This window comes from Cavia porcellus, unplaced genomic scaffold, assembly GCF_034190915.1.
Source record: "Cavia porcellus strain 051 isolate PalLab524CR breed Dunkin Hartley unplaced genomic scaffold, mCavPor4.1 scaffold_21, whole genome shotgun sequence".
Classification (NCBI taxonomy): Eukaryota; Metazoa; Chordata; class Mammalia; order Rodentia; family Caviidae; genus Cavia; species Cavia porcellus.
Window position 1 is genome coordinate 62,010,431 of NW_026947504.1, and position 15,970 is coordinate 62,026,400.

Below are 15,970 nucleotides of genomic sequence, written 5' to 3' on the forward strand. Positions count from 1 at the left end.
CAGATTCTTTGTAGTGGTAGGAAATAAAGATAGGAATCGTTTCAAATAACGGAAAACAAAGACCGTTTCCTCTTCCAGGCTTCTGGCCTTGAGGTGCCTGACTAGCCAGCGTGCAGACTGTGCTGGTTGTTGAAAGCTCTGTGGAGTTTGTTGCCGAAAATAATACTGGTTATCTTCAGGAACATCAAGTGACACTGGAACTTTATAAAGTTAGCGTTATGTATTTGGATTTTAAGATTTTATGTAGTAACTTGTAAATATTATGTGTTTCCCATGTTTGCTGGAAAATAATGTACAGCGTATCTTAATCTGGGAGCATTTCATTAAAAAGGATAGAAGCCAATTTTTGATTGACCATTTAAAGCTAGTTTTATTTTCAAATTTAGTATGTGAATTTCTGTGATTTGAGGATTATAAATAAAAAGAGACCACTCAAGTGAGCAAATCAGACTAAGAATTTAGGTTCTTAAAATAGACTAATAGTTTACTTCCGAAGAAACATTTTTTCTGTTCTGTGGTTTCTTCCCAAGGAAAGATAGTGCATATATGCAAATATTTATTCCAAGAGCCACACTCATGAACTTTACTGGCCCTGCCTTATGATCTAGTAAAAGCATTGTACAGACTATTTCCTAACTATAAATATCCTGAATAAATATGTATGTTTGCAGTAAAGGAAGACATGCTATCAATTTGTCAACAACCAACTCAGAAGTTCTTGAAACTGATTGGCTGTTCTCTGTTGGTTAGATTTATTGTTAAACATACCCTGTTGATATCCAATACTGTTTCGTTGTTTTTACTGAGCAATATCTAAAACTGAATTGAGATGTATGGTGTAGGTTATAGAAGAGCTGATTGATTCAGCTCTCCATAAAGTGTGCTAGGAAAGTTACTGATTTCTTTAAAATGAAATTCCATTGTTGCCTTGGGGGAAAAAATTCACTAATTGTAAACAAGGATCCTGTAATTATTTTGTCTCTAAATGATAGACATATTTAGATATTTAGTTGTGTCCTTTGTGTGAATCATATAATTGTATTTTCTAAGAGTGTTAGTTGTTCAGAAAGTGTGTGGTATGTCTGTATATAACCTGTGGGTTCTCTTCCTTTCTGCTGACGTGACTCCTTAGTACTCTTACGTCTGCGGGCTTGCCGAACTGTTATTAATGATATTAACTGCATGCAAAATATTTGACTGATGAGTACTAACACTCAGTTTTTTTATCATTCTTTTTATTCCATATGCCATCTTTCATTCTCCTCCTGTATTGTACATTTGAAATTAAATCCCATATAAACGAAATCCACTTCATTTCCATGCGAACCTTATGCCATTTGTGAAATGCTGCGGCCCTTTTTGGTTTTCCCTGGTCCTTGTGCAACTATTTGCGGCCTGGCTCTCTCGCCCTCCTGCAGACCCAGCCCTCATTCTCCCTCCTATCTCCTTCAACAAACTTACACAGGCACAAACATGGGACAACTCTAGCTACAGTGTTCCATCTGAAGGAGACAGTGACAATGGTAGGTGGCTTTGTACCTGTTCTTCAATGTTCTCGTTAATAAGCCAGTGAATATACTGAACATTTATCTCTCTGCAACCAAAGATAGAATATGTTCCCCCTGCATGCTTGATGCAAAAATGAGATGCTGAGAGGTGTAGACAGTGAAGTCCCCCAAAGTGCATGTGAATTGTTTTCTAGCAATTGGTCAAATTATACTTTAACTATCTTGAGCATTCTGATTTTGGGGTGGATTTTACAATGTTTTCTTCTTTACCTGTTCTGCTTGGGTGTTTTGGTTTGTTTGCTTGTCTACAAAGATTTGGGGGTTGCACTTTTGAATTATCTTTGCTTGCTTTCACATGTATAATAAATGCTTTAAGAGTTTGATCTTTTATTATGTATGCTTACCACATGAGGTATAAAGGTAATTAAAACATGTTTTGGCTGATCCTAGAGTGTTGCACTGAAAATAATGTTAACATAGAGAATTCTAAAATTATTTGCCTTCTTTTTAAATAAATTATTTGCACATTTTGATTTTTGATGCCTTCTGGATTATAAATCCAGCTGGATAGTATTCAAAATAAATTGATCTGAGATTAATACTTAAAAATAAAAATTGAGGATTCTCATTCTGATCAATACATATATCATAATTTTGTGCCAGTAAATATTTAAAATAGCCCAAGGGATAAAAATAAAACAAATAGGGGCCAGGGATTTAACTCAGTGCCATAAGCGCCTGCCTGGCAAGCGTGAGGTTGTGAGTTCGATCTCTGGTACCAAAAAATTAAAAATTAAAAATTAAAATAAAACAAATAAAATTATTTAGATCTATGTACCCCATATATCTGAATCCCTACTCTAGTGTAACCCTAGTTCACCTCTTAAACATTCTACTTCAAAATACAAAGTGGTAGAACTTTGGTTCTGGTGATGAACCTAACTTTGTTAGGTTAAATGAAACAGTGATTTCTAGGGAAGTAAGTGGATGTGAGATATAACCATGATGCAAATACAGTAGGGATATGTATTTTCTGATTATACAGCATCATGAAACAAAACTCCCTCCTCATGCATCACCCAATTTCTGATGTTGGAAATTGAAGAGGACTATTTGAAACTTGATACACTGGTTCTTCATTTAAAATTTTTTTTAAAAACTTAAGGGGGAGAATTTTTGTTTTTCAGAAAGAGTGGCTATTTATGAGTATGATATTATCTAACGGAAATAAAGCACACTATGAGAAATTTATGTGTGATTTCCCTCGAAACGATAATCTGAAACCAGAGCGCTTTTTTAAAGCAGACCCAGACTTACACCTTTAAGTTTCTGTCCACGCAGATGAACTGACTAAAACCACAGCGCTGAGCTGAGCTCCGCGCTCACACTGTTGGGCCCCACCCCGGGCTCCTCACTCTGCAGTGCTCCTCTCCCACAAATCTACAGATGTGTACCGAGGTCTCAGTGTGCAAGGTACTAAGCCAGGCCGCCTACTTTTTATTACAACATCTGAGATTTCCGTAACAAATAATCCCCATAACCATCTTTCTCGAAAGAAAACTGCCTCACATGTGTTATTTGGAGTTTTTATATGGGTGACAGTTCCAGGAATTCATAGGCACCTATCTTCCTGTTCCACGGGGATCATAGAGGGCTTGTTTTCAGTATTCACCCTGCTCAGTCAATCATGTCTGATGTTTGGTAGTTGTCACTTTTCTCTCTTGGCAGTCTGTAATATGCCTTAGGCAAGAGAAGATTTGCTGTACAGAAAATGTTCTCTGCAAAAATATTGGTGCAGGTTCCCAGATCTGATCTTTCATGCACATCTTTGTTATTTCTGTGCTCAACATTGCCTTACGATGTGAATGTTTCCTAATAACCTTTTTAAATTAAAGAAGCACTATATGTCCCCAAGTACGCGAGCGAAGGTTGCAGGAGGAATTCAGCCTACTTTGTATGTTGCACAGGCTTCTTTCTGAATAGGAAGTTTTACTCCATTGTCTGTGTCAGTATTTCAGAGCTGATTATCACATCGCTTTTGTTTCCTTGTAGTTTTCCCATTACCCAGGATCTGCAGCCTTCTCAACCTTTGTAAATAAGGCGTATCTTATCACCAACTTGAACTAACATAATGTAACATGGTTATTAATTTTGGAAAAACTTGGTATTTTTATACCTTGTTCACTGCCTCGTTTCATATAAAAATTCTTTTATTTTGCGTGTTCCAGTGTTTTATTTCAATTCTGTCTCATGTTAAATTCACCATTTTTCCTATTATTATTAGTAGTAGTAGTAGTAGTATTCAAGGAATCATTTTTAAAATGGCAAACAGGTCAGGAGAGCCTGGAGAATTTAGATTCCCCTAGTTGCCAAAGTTCTGCTGTCTCTGATGCAGGGAGGCCAGTTTGGAAGTTCATCGGAGGTCTGCCTGCCTCGAGCCTGTTCTTAACCTGAAAACTTGCCTCCGCTCCTCCCCTCGCGCTTACTCCCTCGTAGGACTCAGTCTCTTTCCCCTCTTCACTTTAAAGTTAAGACCTTTCCCTTCTTCTTTTGAATCATTGTTGCATCTTCATTTGCATTGAGCCATTGGGTGCAAACTTAGGCTTACTTTTTAAGTTATCGCCTGTAGAGAGGAGCTTTGAGCATTTCAAAAGCAGAAAATGTGTATAATTCCTTTTTGGTACCAGAAGAAAATGAATGAATGAGCTTGTTAAATTTTTAACTCACGGTAGCCTGAATCTAAAATTCATAATTTTTTCAAAGCTACTGTATGTCTAACCTTGAACTTATATGTGTTTTTCCCTTTTTAAATTTGCGGTGCTTGGGATAGAATTGGGCCTTCACATGTGCTAGGCAAATGCTCTTCCATGGAACTACATCCCCAGCTAGATTTGTGTAGCATAAACATTACACTAGCCCAGGTTCTTAATTTCCAAGAACATGAGAACTATAATTCAAAACCTCCCTTTTCCACAAAGCAGACTTTAGCCCTCATTTGGTTAAATTTAGGTAATGAAGGTTAACAATTAGATTGATGATTTGTTATACAGGAAGTACATTTAATGTAAGAATCAAGTGATAAAATGCATTTCAGCCACGTTTCAGAGCCATAACCTTTTTTTTCTTCAACTGAAACGTATTCTTTAGAACAATTAGAGAAATTGAACAGTTAGAAATTGTTGTTTGTACACATCCTTAAATAGCTGTTGAGTACTTAAGAGGCAACCAGGCATGATACTCATGATGGATACAATTCTGAAAACCACAGACATAACCTCTGTTCTCATGAATTTGGAGTCTACTGCGTTCATACCTGGAGACTAAGGTTAGGAGACTTTTTATAAGAGGAAAAATTCAGATCACTGATTATCAGGACAAGAGAATTTCTGCGAACGTGACCATTAAGTAGACTGATCTTTGTGTGAGGGAATTTTTGAGTTTCCTTTTATCATTAGCAAATTCCTGCTGCCTAACTCATTACTTTGTGCGGCAAGATAGAGGATACAAATTGGAGACAGACATATGCTCTTACGATTGTATAAGAGAGAAATATATTCATACTGTAATAGAAAAAGTGACGAGGGCTGTGAGACGCAAATAAAGACTTTTGTATGTTCGCAGGAGAGAGGAGTACAGACAGTGTGAGTGAGGGAAAGGCGGCAGTGTTGGAAACATCAGTGGAATTTGCCCTGACGCTGCAAGGTTGATCTCGACCTATTCTGCATATCATTCTTTCAGGGCTGTGTTTAGAAATTTGTGTCTTCTGCTAAACATATTACATATCTGAGCAGATCTTTTTGTATTTTAAATGCTATAAATTTGCTCTATAAAAAGCAGTTAAGAAAAGCTCATTTTCCCCAGCATTTTAAATCATCTACCCGCCTTCCTGTGTGTGCACGGCCACGCTGCTCTCCTGCCCCTTATTTTCCTGTTTATGCTGAAATAGTCAGAGTAGTGTTTAATATGAAAAGCAGGTGCTAACAACAAGGCCGTCTTTAAATATTGGCCGGTAGCCTCCAACTGAACTTTTATTTCCCTGAATTAAGTAAGCGAGTTCTTGAAATCTAAGGTAGGGATATGGAATTAACAACAACAAAAAAAAAAAAAAAAAAAAAAAACAGTAATTTTTCCATGAATAAGTTTCCTGAGGTTATGGTCCAGATTGACCAGTGGATTTATTACTAAATATTACTTGAAATAAAAAAATCACAAGGAGTTCTTAATACTCTAAGTAGAATGATTCTATCATAACAAATCCATACAAAAAAAAGCTGGCAGATTTATTATAAACCTCAAGAGTTTATTCTAGGTCCTCATATATTCAATGGAAATTAATATATTTAGTAGTCCTGTAGTCCTGATTTCTAATTTCATGTACATTCAAAGCCTTTGTGTTGAAAAACTACTGTTCACATATTTTTAAACATTTTTACTAGCTTAACATTCAGAAAGAAAGTATCCAGACATGCATGTTGTATTTTTAAGATGCACAGGAATCTAAAATGAAGAGTAACACAGGAAATTGAAATGCGGACACCGGCACATTTTCCCGAGCTTCCTCACAGGCCTCCAAAGGCACAGACGCTTGAGCAACGTGCTGTAAAACAAAATCTCCTAGTTCATGAAATGTCCTGATAGTTTCATATTCAGAGTGAAAACTGCCAATAAAAACATATTGAAAATATCAAATATGCTGTATTAGATAAGAATACCCCAGAGAAAGGTAAAGGAAAATAAAACCTCCAAAGAAAACATGAGGTTTATTTCCATGACGTTGGGGCGCCCCTTGCTGGGGTATATGTGTATTACCCAGAGCTGTCCACATTCCTTGACTTTTTTTGGTAAACACGGTTGAATTGTTTCCTTCGGAGATACAGATTATTTCTAGGTTGTACATTTTAATATATTGATCTTTGAACTGCTGTGTTGGAATGGGTAGGTTTTTTTTTTCTGGAAATTGTATAAAGGCAAATTTAATAAATTCTCAGTTTCTTCCAGGTACCCTCATTTGTTAGACTTTTCCCACACTGCCTCTGCTCTCTGAACTCGCCATCTCTCCTGGCCTCTCTTTCCATCTGGTGCTGACCCTCACTCTACTTTTTAAGCCATCAGTCCCACTTCCTGTAGGCTTTGGCTCTTAAGCCTCAGTTATCAGCCCTCCTTTGACAAGATGCTTTTTGCTCTCTTTGCCTGGGACTTGCCTAGTGGCATCCAAAGAGACCCAGGCCACAGGGTGTCTCCTCGGGAGGGTCCAGAAGGCTGAAGACCGGATGGATCATCTTCTTCACCATTAACTAGGAGTCAAGGCTTTAAGATGTGTCAGCTTTCCAATATTCCCTGGAAATTCACAATTCTGATTCAGATATCCTAGTACTGATTTAGGAAGAAAATCCAAATTAACAGATTGAAATTTAAATGATATAGTTAGGTGCGCGTAGGCTAGATGATAGATGTATAGATGCTCTTTTTCTTTCTTTCTTTCTTTTTTTTTTTTTTTTTTGTGGCACTGGAGATCAAACTCACGACCTCGCACTTGCCAGGCAGGCACTTATGCCGCCGAGCTAAATCCCCAGTCCCGAGCATAGGATATTTAATTATATGGAATGGATGCAGGCCTGTTCATTCAAGATACTATACTTGTAAGCCACATTTCATTTTTAAAAGTCTAATATTGAATTTCTAAAATGGGTATCTTTATCAGAATAGAATAAAAGTTGCATACTTTTCTTCTTTGACAGCACTGTTCAAATAATAATGATGGAAACTACCGTGATTACAGTTTGCCAGTGCAACCTTCTGTGTGGTACCGTACTGATTTTTAATACTGGAAACATTTGTCCAGAATTTCCTGAAGGTCTCCCCTGTCTTCCCCAATCTGAAAATCTACCGGCTAGGGAAATCAAACACAGCTCTTAACAACTCTTCGCTCCCACTTATATACATGGAACGTCTACAGTCAAGGATAAAACTCTCTATGAACAAAAAAAATCAAGTTTAAATCTTCTTTGGGGTTTGTGTCATTAAAAATTAATAAAATAGGGGTTTTTTGGTTTTTTTTTTTTTGTTTTTTTTTTTTTTTTTTTTTGGTCTTCTGGATTGCTCTCTAAAGGTTGCTATCCTCTAGACATTAATTTTATGTTACCGTTTGTATGGTACTTGGAATTGAATCTGGGACCTCCCTGTGTAGGCAAGTGCTGTACCTCTGAACTGCGTCCCCACCTAAGGGGTGGTTTGGTTTGATTTTGGTTTCTTGTACTGGAAATTGAATCCAGAGCCTTCACACAGAGCTACATCAGTAGCCCTTTTTCAAAATTTTGAGACAGGTCACACCATTTTACTAAGTTGCCAGGCTGTCCTCAAACTTGCAGTCCTCCTGCCTCAGCCTCCCAGAGTGCTGGGATTGCATGCATATACCTACGGGAAGAAGCATTGGCATTATGTACTCTTCTCAGGGGTTAGAACGTTCAGGGCCTAAAGCCTGTGATGATTTCTTAAATTGTCTCTAATCCCACAGGCCTTCCTGAAAGCAGTCTGTCTGTGTCATTTCTAAAGAGCTGACTTTAGGGTAACTGACATGGTAAAAGCCAAATTTTTCCACTTCACACTCAAACATGTAATCCTTTGTATCATCACTTAGCTTTTACTCAGGCTTCCAAAAACGTTACGCTAACAGAAACACTAACCTACACTTATTTTTAACATGCAAAGCAATTCTGGGACCTTCTTGAGATAAATCATCTGAATTTCATGAGGCAATTTGAGTGGAAATTAAAACATAGGACGAAGACAGTGGAAAACATGAGCGGAAGGGTATCTGTCCAGGAAGACACTTCCCTGGGTTCAGGTTATTGCTAAAAAGAAACACAGCTTTCTTGTTTAATACAACCCAATATAATTTAAAATATAATCTCTTTTAGAATATTTGAATCAAGCTATCCGTGTGAACTCAGAATTTCTTTGCTCCTGTGAGTGGTAAATAAATTATTTGAATGAATAAAGAGATTACTTGTTTAATTTAAATAAGAACAGCACTGTGTTGGGCAACCTATGCAAGGCCAAATCTAAAGGATTTTCTCCCCTTTTTGTTACAGTGTTTCAAAGACCTCAAAGAAACCTGGAGTCTATAGATCCGCAGTTCACTATTCGGAGAAAGATGGAGCAGTTACGAGAAGAAAAAGAGCTCGTGGAACAACTCCGTGAGGTAAGCACAAAAGACTATCTTGACTCAGTAATAACTTTCAGAATTGAAGCAGCATTTTATATTTTAAAAAAATAGACTTTGGCATATTGCAAATGATGTTAGTTTCAAACCTAGTTAGGTCCCTTACTGACTGCCATTGGGGAAATCACAATTATCCTGCATTTCAGTTTCTTCGTGTACTGAAAACATAGTTCTGCCTTAGTGGAGTCTTGGAAAAAATGCAAGAGATGTTGAAAAAATACAATAATGCTGACATTATTTCAATTCTGGTGTACTTTAAATACTACACTGTCATTTCTTTGCTTAGTAATAATATTCCACTAATTTATAGATGTTTGTAGTTGTCCTTACTTTATATCCCATGCTGGCCAGGGCTTTTCTGTTAATCACTTGACAGGCAGACTGTTTGAGCTCCTCCTACATCTGGAGTCTGACAGTAGGTACTGCTGACACTTTTAGGGTTGGTAATGGCAGGGAACAGGACTGTAACTTAAATTATTTATATTCAAAGCATGGTTCCATAGCTATGACTCAGAAGAGGGTAAAGAAAGCTTCTTCCAGGTCTCCTTTCTCTACTCTGTCCCAGTTATTATACTGGGTGATGCATATAGGTGAAAACAAAAAAGGCTATAGAATATTGGAGATAAATAAGTTAAAAATAACAAAGACATACACAAGGTCAGATGGCAATGACATATATCAAGGTGTAATGCATCCTATCTATAACATTTAAATGGAATTAAGGTAGACCAGCATCTCTGTTATTGCAGATGATACGTCATAAATGGTTTATCAGGAAGTTAGGAGGGAAAAATTAAAAAAAAAAAACATTTAATGAAGTCTTCCCACCGCATTAACTCACTGGGGTTGATTCATAAGCACAAGGAGAAAGTCAGATGTGTCATTCGCCAAGAGGATTGGAATATTCTGTAAACTTGGAAGATAAACTTTTCAAGATGTATGAAAATAAGACTGAAGTTGGCATAGGTCTCTTAAAGAATGATTTTTTCATAATTTTATGAAAAATTTCCTAAATCTGGGTCACACTGCTCATTTATGCTCTGGTGACATAAAGCTAGAAAATGAAGAATGTCTAAAAATTGAGTGTCTATGCACAGGGCAGTTCTGAAAGAGATTTATATAACCCCGTTATACGCACTGCTTTTCAAGTTTGCATTTATAACAAATCACCAGTTAAGCTATCCACTCTTAGGCGATTATCCAGTTAAAAAGAGCTTCTGTTACAAACCAGAAAGTTTTCTTCACGGTTTTAAAATTGACTTCGGTACTTTGTCTTCTAAGAAGATAGAAGAGACATATTTTCCTATTCCTTCCCTAAAGCCTTATGCAGTGTGTATGAAACCAACATTCAAGCACTCCAAAAGGATAGAGAAGGCAGGCTGGCTCAGGACTGGAGGAACAGCATGGCTGTGAGCTCTAGGCACTTTCTTGTCTTTGGATATCACAAACTGGGAGCTGACAGAACTAGAAACATCAATTGGGCTCAGATTTTTTTTTTTTAAGAGAAAGCCTTAACAAAAACCTGCTTCCTCTAGCCACACAACCAAGAAATGGGCAGTCTCTCAAGACCAAAATGTTTAGATAATAAACGCTCTGCTTCAGCTGAACACCAAAGGAAAGAATGGCGGTCCCACCCTCTCCACTGCAACACGGCCAAGTCAGGCTGCTGGGCTTGTGTGCCACAGGGGTGAGGGCAAAATTGGAGCCAGAAATTCATCCTCACACTAGTCAGAAGCCCTTTGGTTCCACAGTGCCAGTGAAGACCACCTGAAGAAGCTGGATTTTCACCTTTCCCTAGCTGGAACTAAATACACCCTTACCCCAGGCTGCTGGCCACTGGAGACCAAGAGGAGAACCTAGACTTCTGCTCTGATCCATCCAGCAGTAACTAGTTGGAATTCTCCCTTCGCTGCCAGAGTGGCATCCAAAAATATAGACAGCTGAATGAAACAGGCTTAAACTGGCTCCAGAGTCTCACAACATAGCACAAAAGAAAAGCTGTTCAGACTTCAATGGGAAATCATGCATCACACCTAGAACCAGGACAACTGCAAGCCAAATGAAAAATGACGGTTCACAGATGGCTACTTTGACATGACAAAGACGTTACAAATTACTGAGAAAAGACTCAAACAGCCACAATAAAATAACCACCCAGCAATGGCAAACATGTTTACAAGAAAGGAAAAGGTAGAGCAACTCAGCAGAGAACTAGAACGTCTCCGGCAAAGAAACAGAAGATCAGGAATACAAAAAAGAGACAAATGGGACTTTAGAACTAAAAAATACATTATCCAGAGTAAAAAGCCTGGTGGCTGGGCTCCACAGCAGGAGAGAGGAGACAAGGAAAAGGACTGGAACGCAGGTGACAAAGGAAACAGAGAAATGGTCTAGTCTGAACAGCAGAGAAAAACAGACCGAAAACTGTGAACTGGCCTTGGGGAACTTCGGAGTGTAGTGAGAGATCTCAGCTTGTCCTAGAGGTTGGAAAAGGGAAGAAGACAGAGAACAGGGCGGAGCGTTTTCCACGGGGGAGAGGTGGGTGTGGCATGGAAGGTCAGCAGGAGGGACCTTTGCGGTGATGGGAACTGTCCATCCTGACTCTAACATTAGTATCAGGGGGCTTCGCAAGTTCCTGCCATTGAGGCAGCTACGCGGGGTACGTGAAATCTTTCTGAACTGTTTCATATAACTGCCTAGGAATCTAGAATGCCTCAAAATTAAGTTTACTCTTTTTAAAATGACAGTAATTGATATCTCAATTACTCAAAATAGAGCCCATGAGAAAAGCATCTCTTTATCCCTCTTCTACTCCATGAAGAATACATTGCTTGTATGTTTTCCTCTCCAGGGCCAGAGAAATTTGAACTCAATTCAGATTTAAAAACTTTAGATACAATTAAATTTGGCTCTGTACAGTGTTTGAAAAAAACTGAAATAATGTCAGTGATCCCTGAGCATCCTCACTCTTGTACCCAAAACAAAACTGGCTCATAAAGGCTTGCAGAGGTCTGGTACTGGAGGGTGTCCATAGCAACCGGCTTTCTTGTTCCCCCCACAGAGCATTGAAATGAGACTGAAAGTCACTCTTCACGAAGACCTGGGGGCGGCGCTCATGGATGGCGTTGTGCTCTGCCACCTGGTCAATCACATCCGCCCGCGGTCTGTTGCCAGCATCCACGTGCCCTCCCCGGCAGTTGTAAGTAACACCCTCCAAAGGGAACTAACTTTGAGCTTCGGCAGACTCCTGTTAGACAGTGTGATTGATTAGGAGTGGCAGCATAAATTGGCCCTTGCTCCAGTCCATTCTTTTGGGCCCCAAACAACTAGAAGAACAGAATGGCTCTGAGTGAAGCTATGTTTTCACTGAAAAGGGAAAATATTAAAGTAAGTGTAAAGTCAGAAATTAGCTTTATTTCTGATATCACATTTAAGGAAATTACTGCTAACTTTAGGAACATCAAATTAGAACATATAGGAACATAAAGGTCCATTTCTCACACAGCAGTTAAACAGTGAGAAGTCTTTTTGGAAAGCTCCTTTTGGTTGATAGCTCCCATTTGACCTGGGATCGAGTTCCTTTATAGTCGTGGGAGACTTTAGGATAATCCTGTAAACACATGCAGTCTGTGGAAAATGTCATGACTGCCGTGTGAAGCCATCGGTCAGTCAGCCTTTCATGAGTTAGACTCCATCGCACTGTGCTCAGGAACTTGCTGAAGATGGTGAGGAAGTGTGGGGGGGAACAGGACTCCATTAATGTCCCCAAGCTCATCCTCCATGTACGGGTGGTAAAACCCGAATGTGGGGTCCCGGTGCTGGACACTCCAGGGCATGGCTTGGGCCAGAGAGACCTCCAGAGTCTATTCTGTGGTTGCTTGGGTCAGAGGAAAGGAACTGATGAGTCCACACAGAGACAAAAGAACAATTTCTACTCAGCTTTTGTTGGGTATTGGGAGAAGCAGAAGCTTTTAGGGGCTAAGATTATGAGGCTTGAATTAAAATTCTGAATCTGCTTCTAAAAATCACATGACTTTGGAAATTGTGTATCCTGTCTTTAACTCCATTAGTTCTTCTCTATAATAAACATGTTCTTCAGAAGAGGGTATTCTTATAAATAGGAACCACTCATGTCATTAGTGTTTATAGACAGCACATTTTCAAGGTTCAGGATGTCTAATCTCAAGGAACTGTACAGAGTTCATAAAATGCTTACCGTCCATCTGCGCGGTAAGCAGAGCTGTTGAGGTCTCTCTTTCTGGTCTCCAGGAAGGACTCATGATGGTATTACTTACCTTATTTTGTTTTCTCTTGAAAGTAGAATATTAACTTACGATCCCAATCCAACAGTTTCCTTTTTATCGTGTTGTTTTTCTTAGTAAAAGCTTGACTTTTTCGCCTCAGAAACATAAAGGAAAAAACTACTTTGGCACCTCTTCCAAATCTGCTTAGAGGCACCGTTAATGTGGGACAGTAAATTCCACTTTGAGATCCCATATGAAATCTTCCAGAATCTATTGGAAATGGAGTTAAGACTGTCATAACATTGTCTGAACTGTATATGAAACTCTCTTTTAATTATTGTTCCCAGTTCTATAAGAGACACTATGGACTCCTCAACTCCCACTGGAATGTACAGCCATCGTTCACAAGAACTATCATTTTACAAGGTGTTAGAGGACACTATCAGTCATGAACCTATATCCTTTGCATAGTTTATCTTTCAGAAAAAAATGCTATATTAGTTTAGGAATCATTTTTTAAAATTTTGTTAACTTGAAAAAAAGTAATAAGAAGCAATGCCCAGTGGGGAGAAAAGAGAAAAGAGAGTAAGAAAATAAATAAAAAATAAAAGTAAGTTGCCCTGTATCTTGTTGTTAAAGACAATTGTTGTTAACCTTTTATTTTCTTTACTCTTGACATTTTCTGTATCTTTAAATTGGAGCTTCTTATAGGGACTGTCTAGTGATATTTAAGTTATGATTAAAACCTAAGTATTTCCCCATCATTAAAATTCCTTCTAAATATCTGCTTTGATACCTGTAACATACTTGATGCTATTATAGTTTTGCTTTTTAGAAGTACAGTTTGTTTCTAAGTGTCCGTTTACCAAGAAATCTTCCTCCTGAAGCTGCTTTGACAGCCCCGCCATGCTTAGCCTTAGGACCTGCTCCCTGTCTCTGGTCTGCCTGTGGCTCTTGACTCCAGTCGGGTGTGGGCAGCTCTCCGCCCAGAAAGCTGCTCCTGGCCTTGCTGTCCCCACCTCGACCCTTCCATATCTCTAAGCACCCAATTTCCTCTCCTTCAATGTTTTCAAGGCAGCAAACCATCCTCGCCCCCCTAGAACTGGCTCTTTTTGTGCTTTGTATTTTCCCCTATAGCAATGCCACTACAACTAAGAACTAATCTGTGATACATTACAGTTTCCTTTAATTTCTTAATACTGCCAACTGTGCTAAAGCTAAGTGATCTAAGAATTGTGTCTTTTGATTCCATAGTTGTATCCTTAGTACCAAGAACAGTGTCAGATGCACAGTAAATAATATATAAACTGTGCTTCTATCATCAGCAGTAAGTGAGAGTGCCTTTCCTACTGGTATTATTGACAGCATTAAGCATTCTAATTTTTTCATTCCTGACACTAATGTCCATTTTTTAACCCAAGCTGAGGGAACAGAGTGGTGAGTAGAGTCAGTGTTACCTATACGCTAAGCGGCTGTTCCTTAGAAAAATGAGTTTCTTCAGGCTTTGAGAATTTGATAAGGAGAACATTGGCATCTCAGTTGGTATAATTTTTCATTCTTCGACCAACGTTGACAATTCTTTAACGTTTGATAGTTAATACATTTGTTGCAAATACTTTTCTACTTAAAACTATGCAATAGTCTTAGAATAGGTCCTCCGCAGCTCTAGAGATAGAAATCATTGGTCTGTGGATTGAAATTCCATCTATTACATGTTTGGGGCTGACTCTTACATATTTTGAATAATGTAAGTATCACTGCAGTTTCACAATAGACCTCCCCCAAACTCAAAGTAGTTGACAAAAGACTATGGGCCCAAAGAGTCAGAGACAAGAGCTGGCATTTGCATGTGATACAAGGCCTCTTGGTGCCCCGTCTGCCTCATGTAGGACCTACTCTTCTGTTATTCCCACGTCTCTTACTTGTGTCTGCTATTCCTGTTTGCATGGGGCGTCGTGGAGGCAGCCCATGCTGTGACATGCGAGGGGATGGGCAGAGCCACCCAGGCAGCTGCTCACCACATCCGTACGCAGCTCGTGATGAGGGCACGACTTCCTCCCTAGTCAAGATGGAGAATATTTGTCTAGCCTCCAAACTGAGTTGTTCCGCATGGCAGCAGGCTTCTTTTCTTTTGTTTACGGGGAGGCATTTCAAATAAATAAATTTTCAAATAAATGCTGTGAAGATTTAAATTTTAACGTTGGTTGGTTGATGTCCCTGTAAAATGAAATTAAGAGTCACTTCACTCTCACTACTAACAGGATAAACACGGCCTTATGGAACATGGCCTCTGTGCTGGACTGTTGGAATCCATCATGATTCTTACTTTGCTTTCTAAGAAACTAATCAGAGAATATTAAAGTTTATTAAGAAGGTATTTCAAATTTTGCCATTTGTTCTCTTTTAATAATATGTTTTTCTGTATATTTGCATTTACAGCCCAAACTTAGCATGGCTAAATGCAGAAGAAATGTGGAAAACTTTTTAGAAGCATGCCGAAAACTAGGAGTACCAGAGGTAACATCAAACTTAGTTCATATAACCGTATTTTAGTGAAAACTGTATCTCTGTGCTTGAGCCATTGAATAGATATAACCCTTGTAATACCTTTTTAGTCTCATCCTTTTTTTCAGAGATTAATCTTGAAAGCATTTTATACAATTTTAATTTAAATTGTTCTATCATAGTGAAATTAAAATAACTGCATATTACACGCTTTTCCAAGAACAAAGGGAAAATAGTTTTTGTAAGGTTTTGAAATAAGTCTGAAATTCTACACTTGTAAACAATTTAATCAGCTAAATTAATTAGAATCAGTAGCTGCTTTAAGAACAGAAAATGAAGAGACTGTGAGAGCAGGTTCCGTAGAGCGGAACTTTAGAGCGCATGTATTCCTTACTCAAAACTCTTAATCAAAGACCTGTAGTTGCCTCTTAATTGTTGATTTTCATTCACTAGTTACATTTTGAGTATGTGAATCAAACTAACCAACACTG

General features: G+C 38.5%; 1 protein-coding gene across 4 annotated transcripts in view; it reads left to right on the forward strand.

Annotated features, from left to right (window-relative positions):
- Lrch1 (leucine rich repeats and calponin homology domain containing 1) overlaps positions 1 to 15,970 on the forward strand; it is a 179,561-nt gene that overhangs the window by 146,145 nt on the left and 17,446 nt on the right. For 2 of the 4 annotated variants that reach the window (XM_063232773.1, XM_063232774.1), the window contains exons 16-19: positions 1,419 to 1,523; positions 8,600 to 8,709; positions 11,792 to 11,929; positions 15,414 to 15,491. In XM_063232773.1, the coding sequence (XP_063088843.1) occupies positions 1,419 to 1,523; positions 8,600 to 8,709; positions 11,792 to 11,929; positions 15,414 to 15,491 (431 nt within the window). The remainder of the gene's footprint in view (positions 1 to 1,418; positions 1,524 to 8,599; positions 8,710 to 11,791; positions 11,930 to 15,413; positions 15,492 to 15,970) is intronic. The other 2 variants (XM_063232775.1, XM_063232776.1) reach the window with 1 other exon arrangement.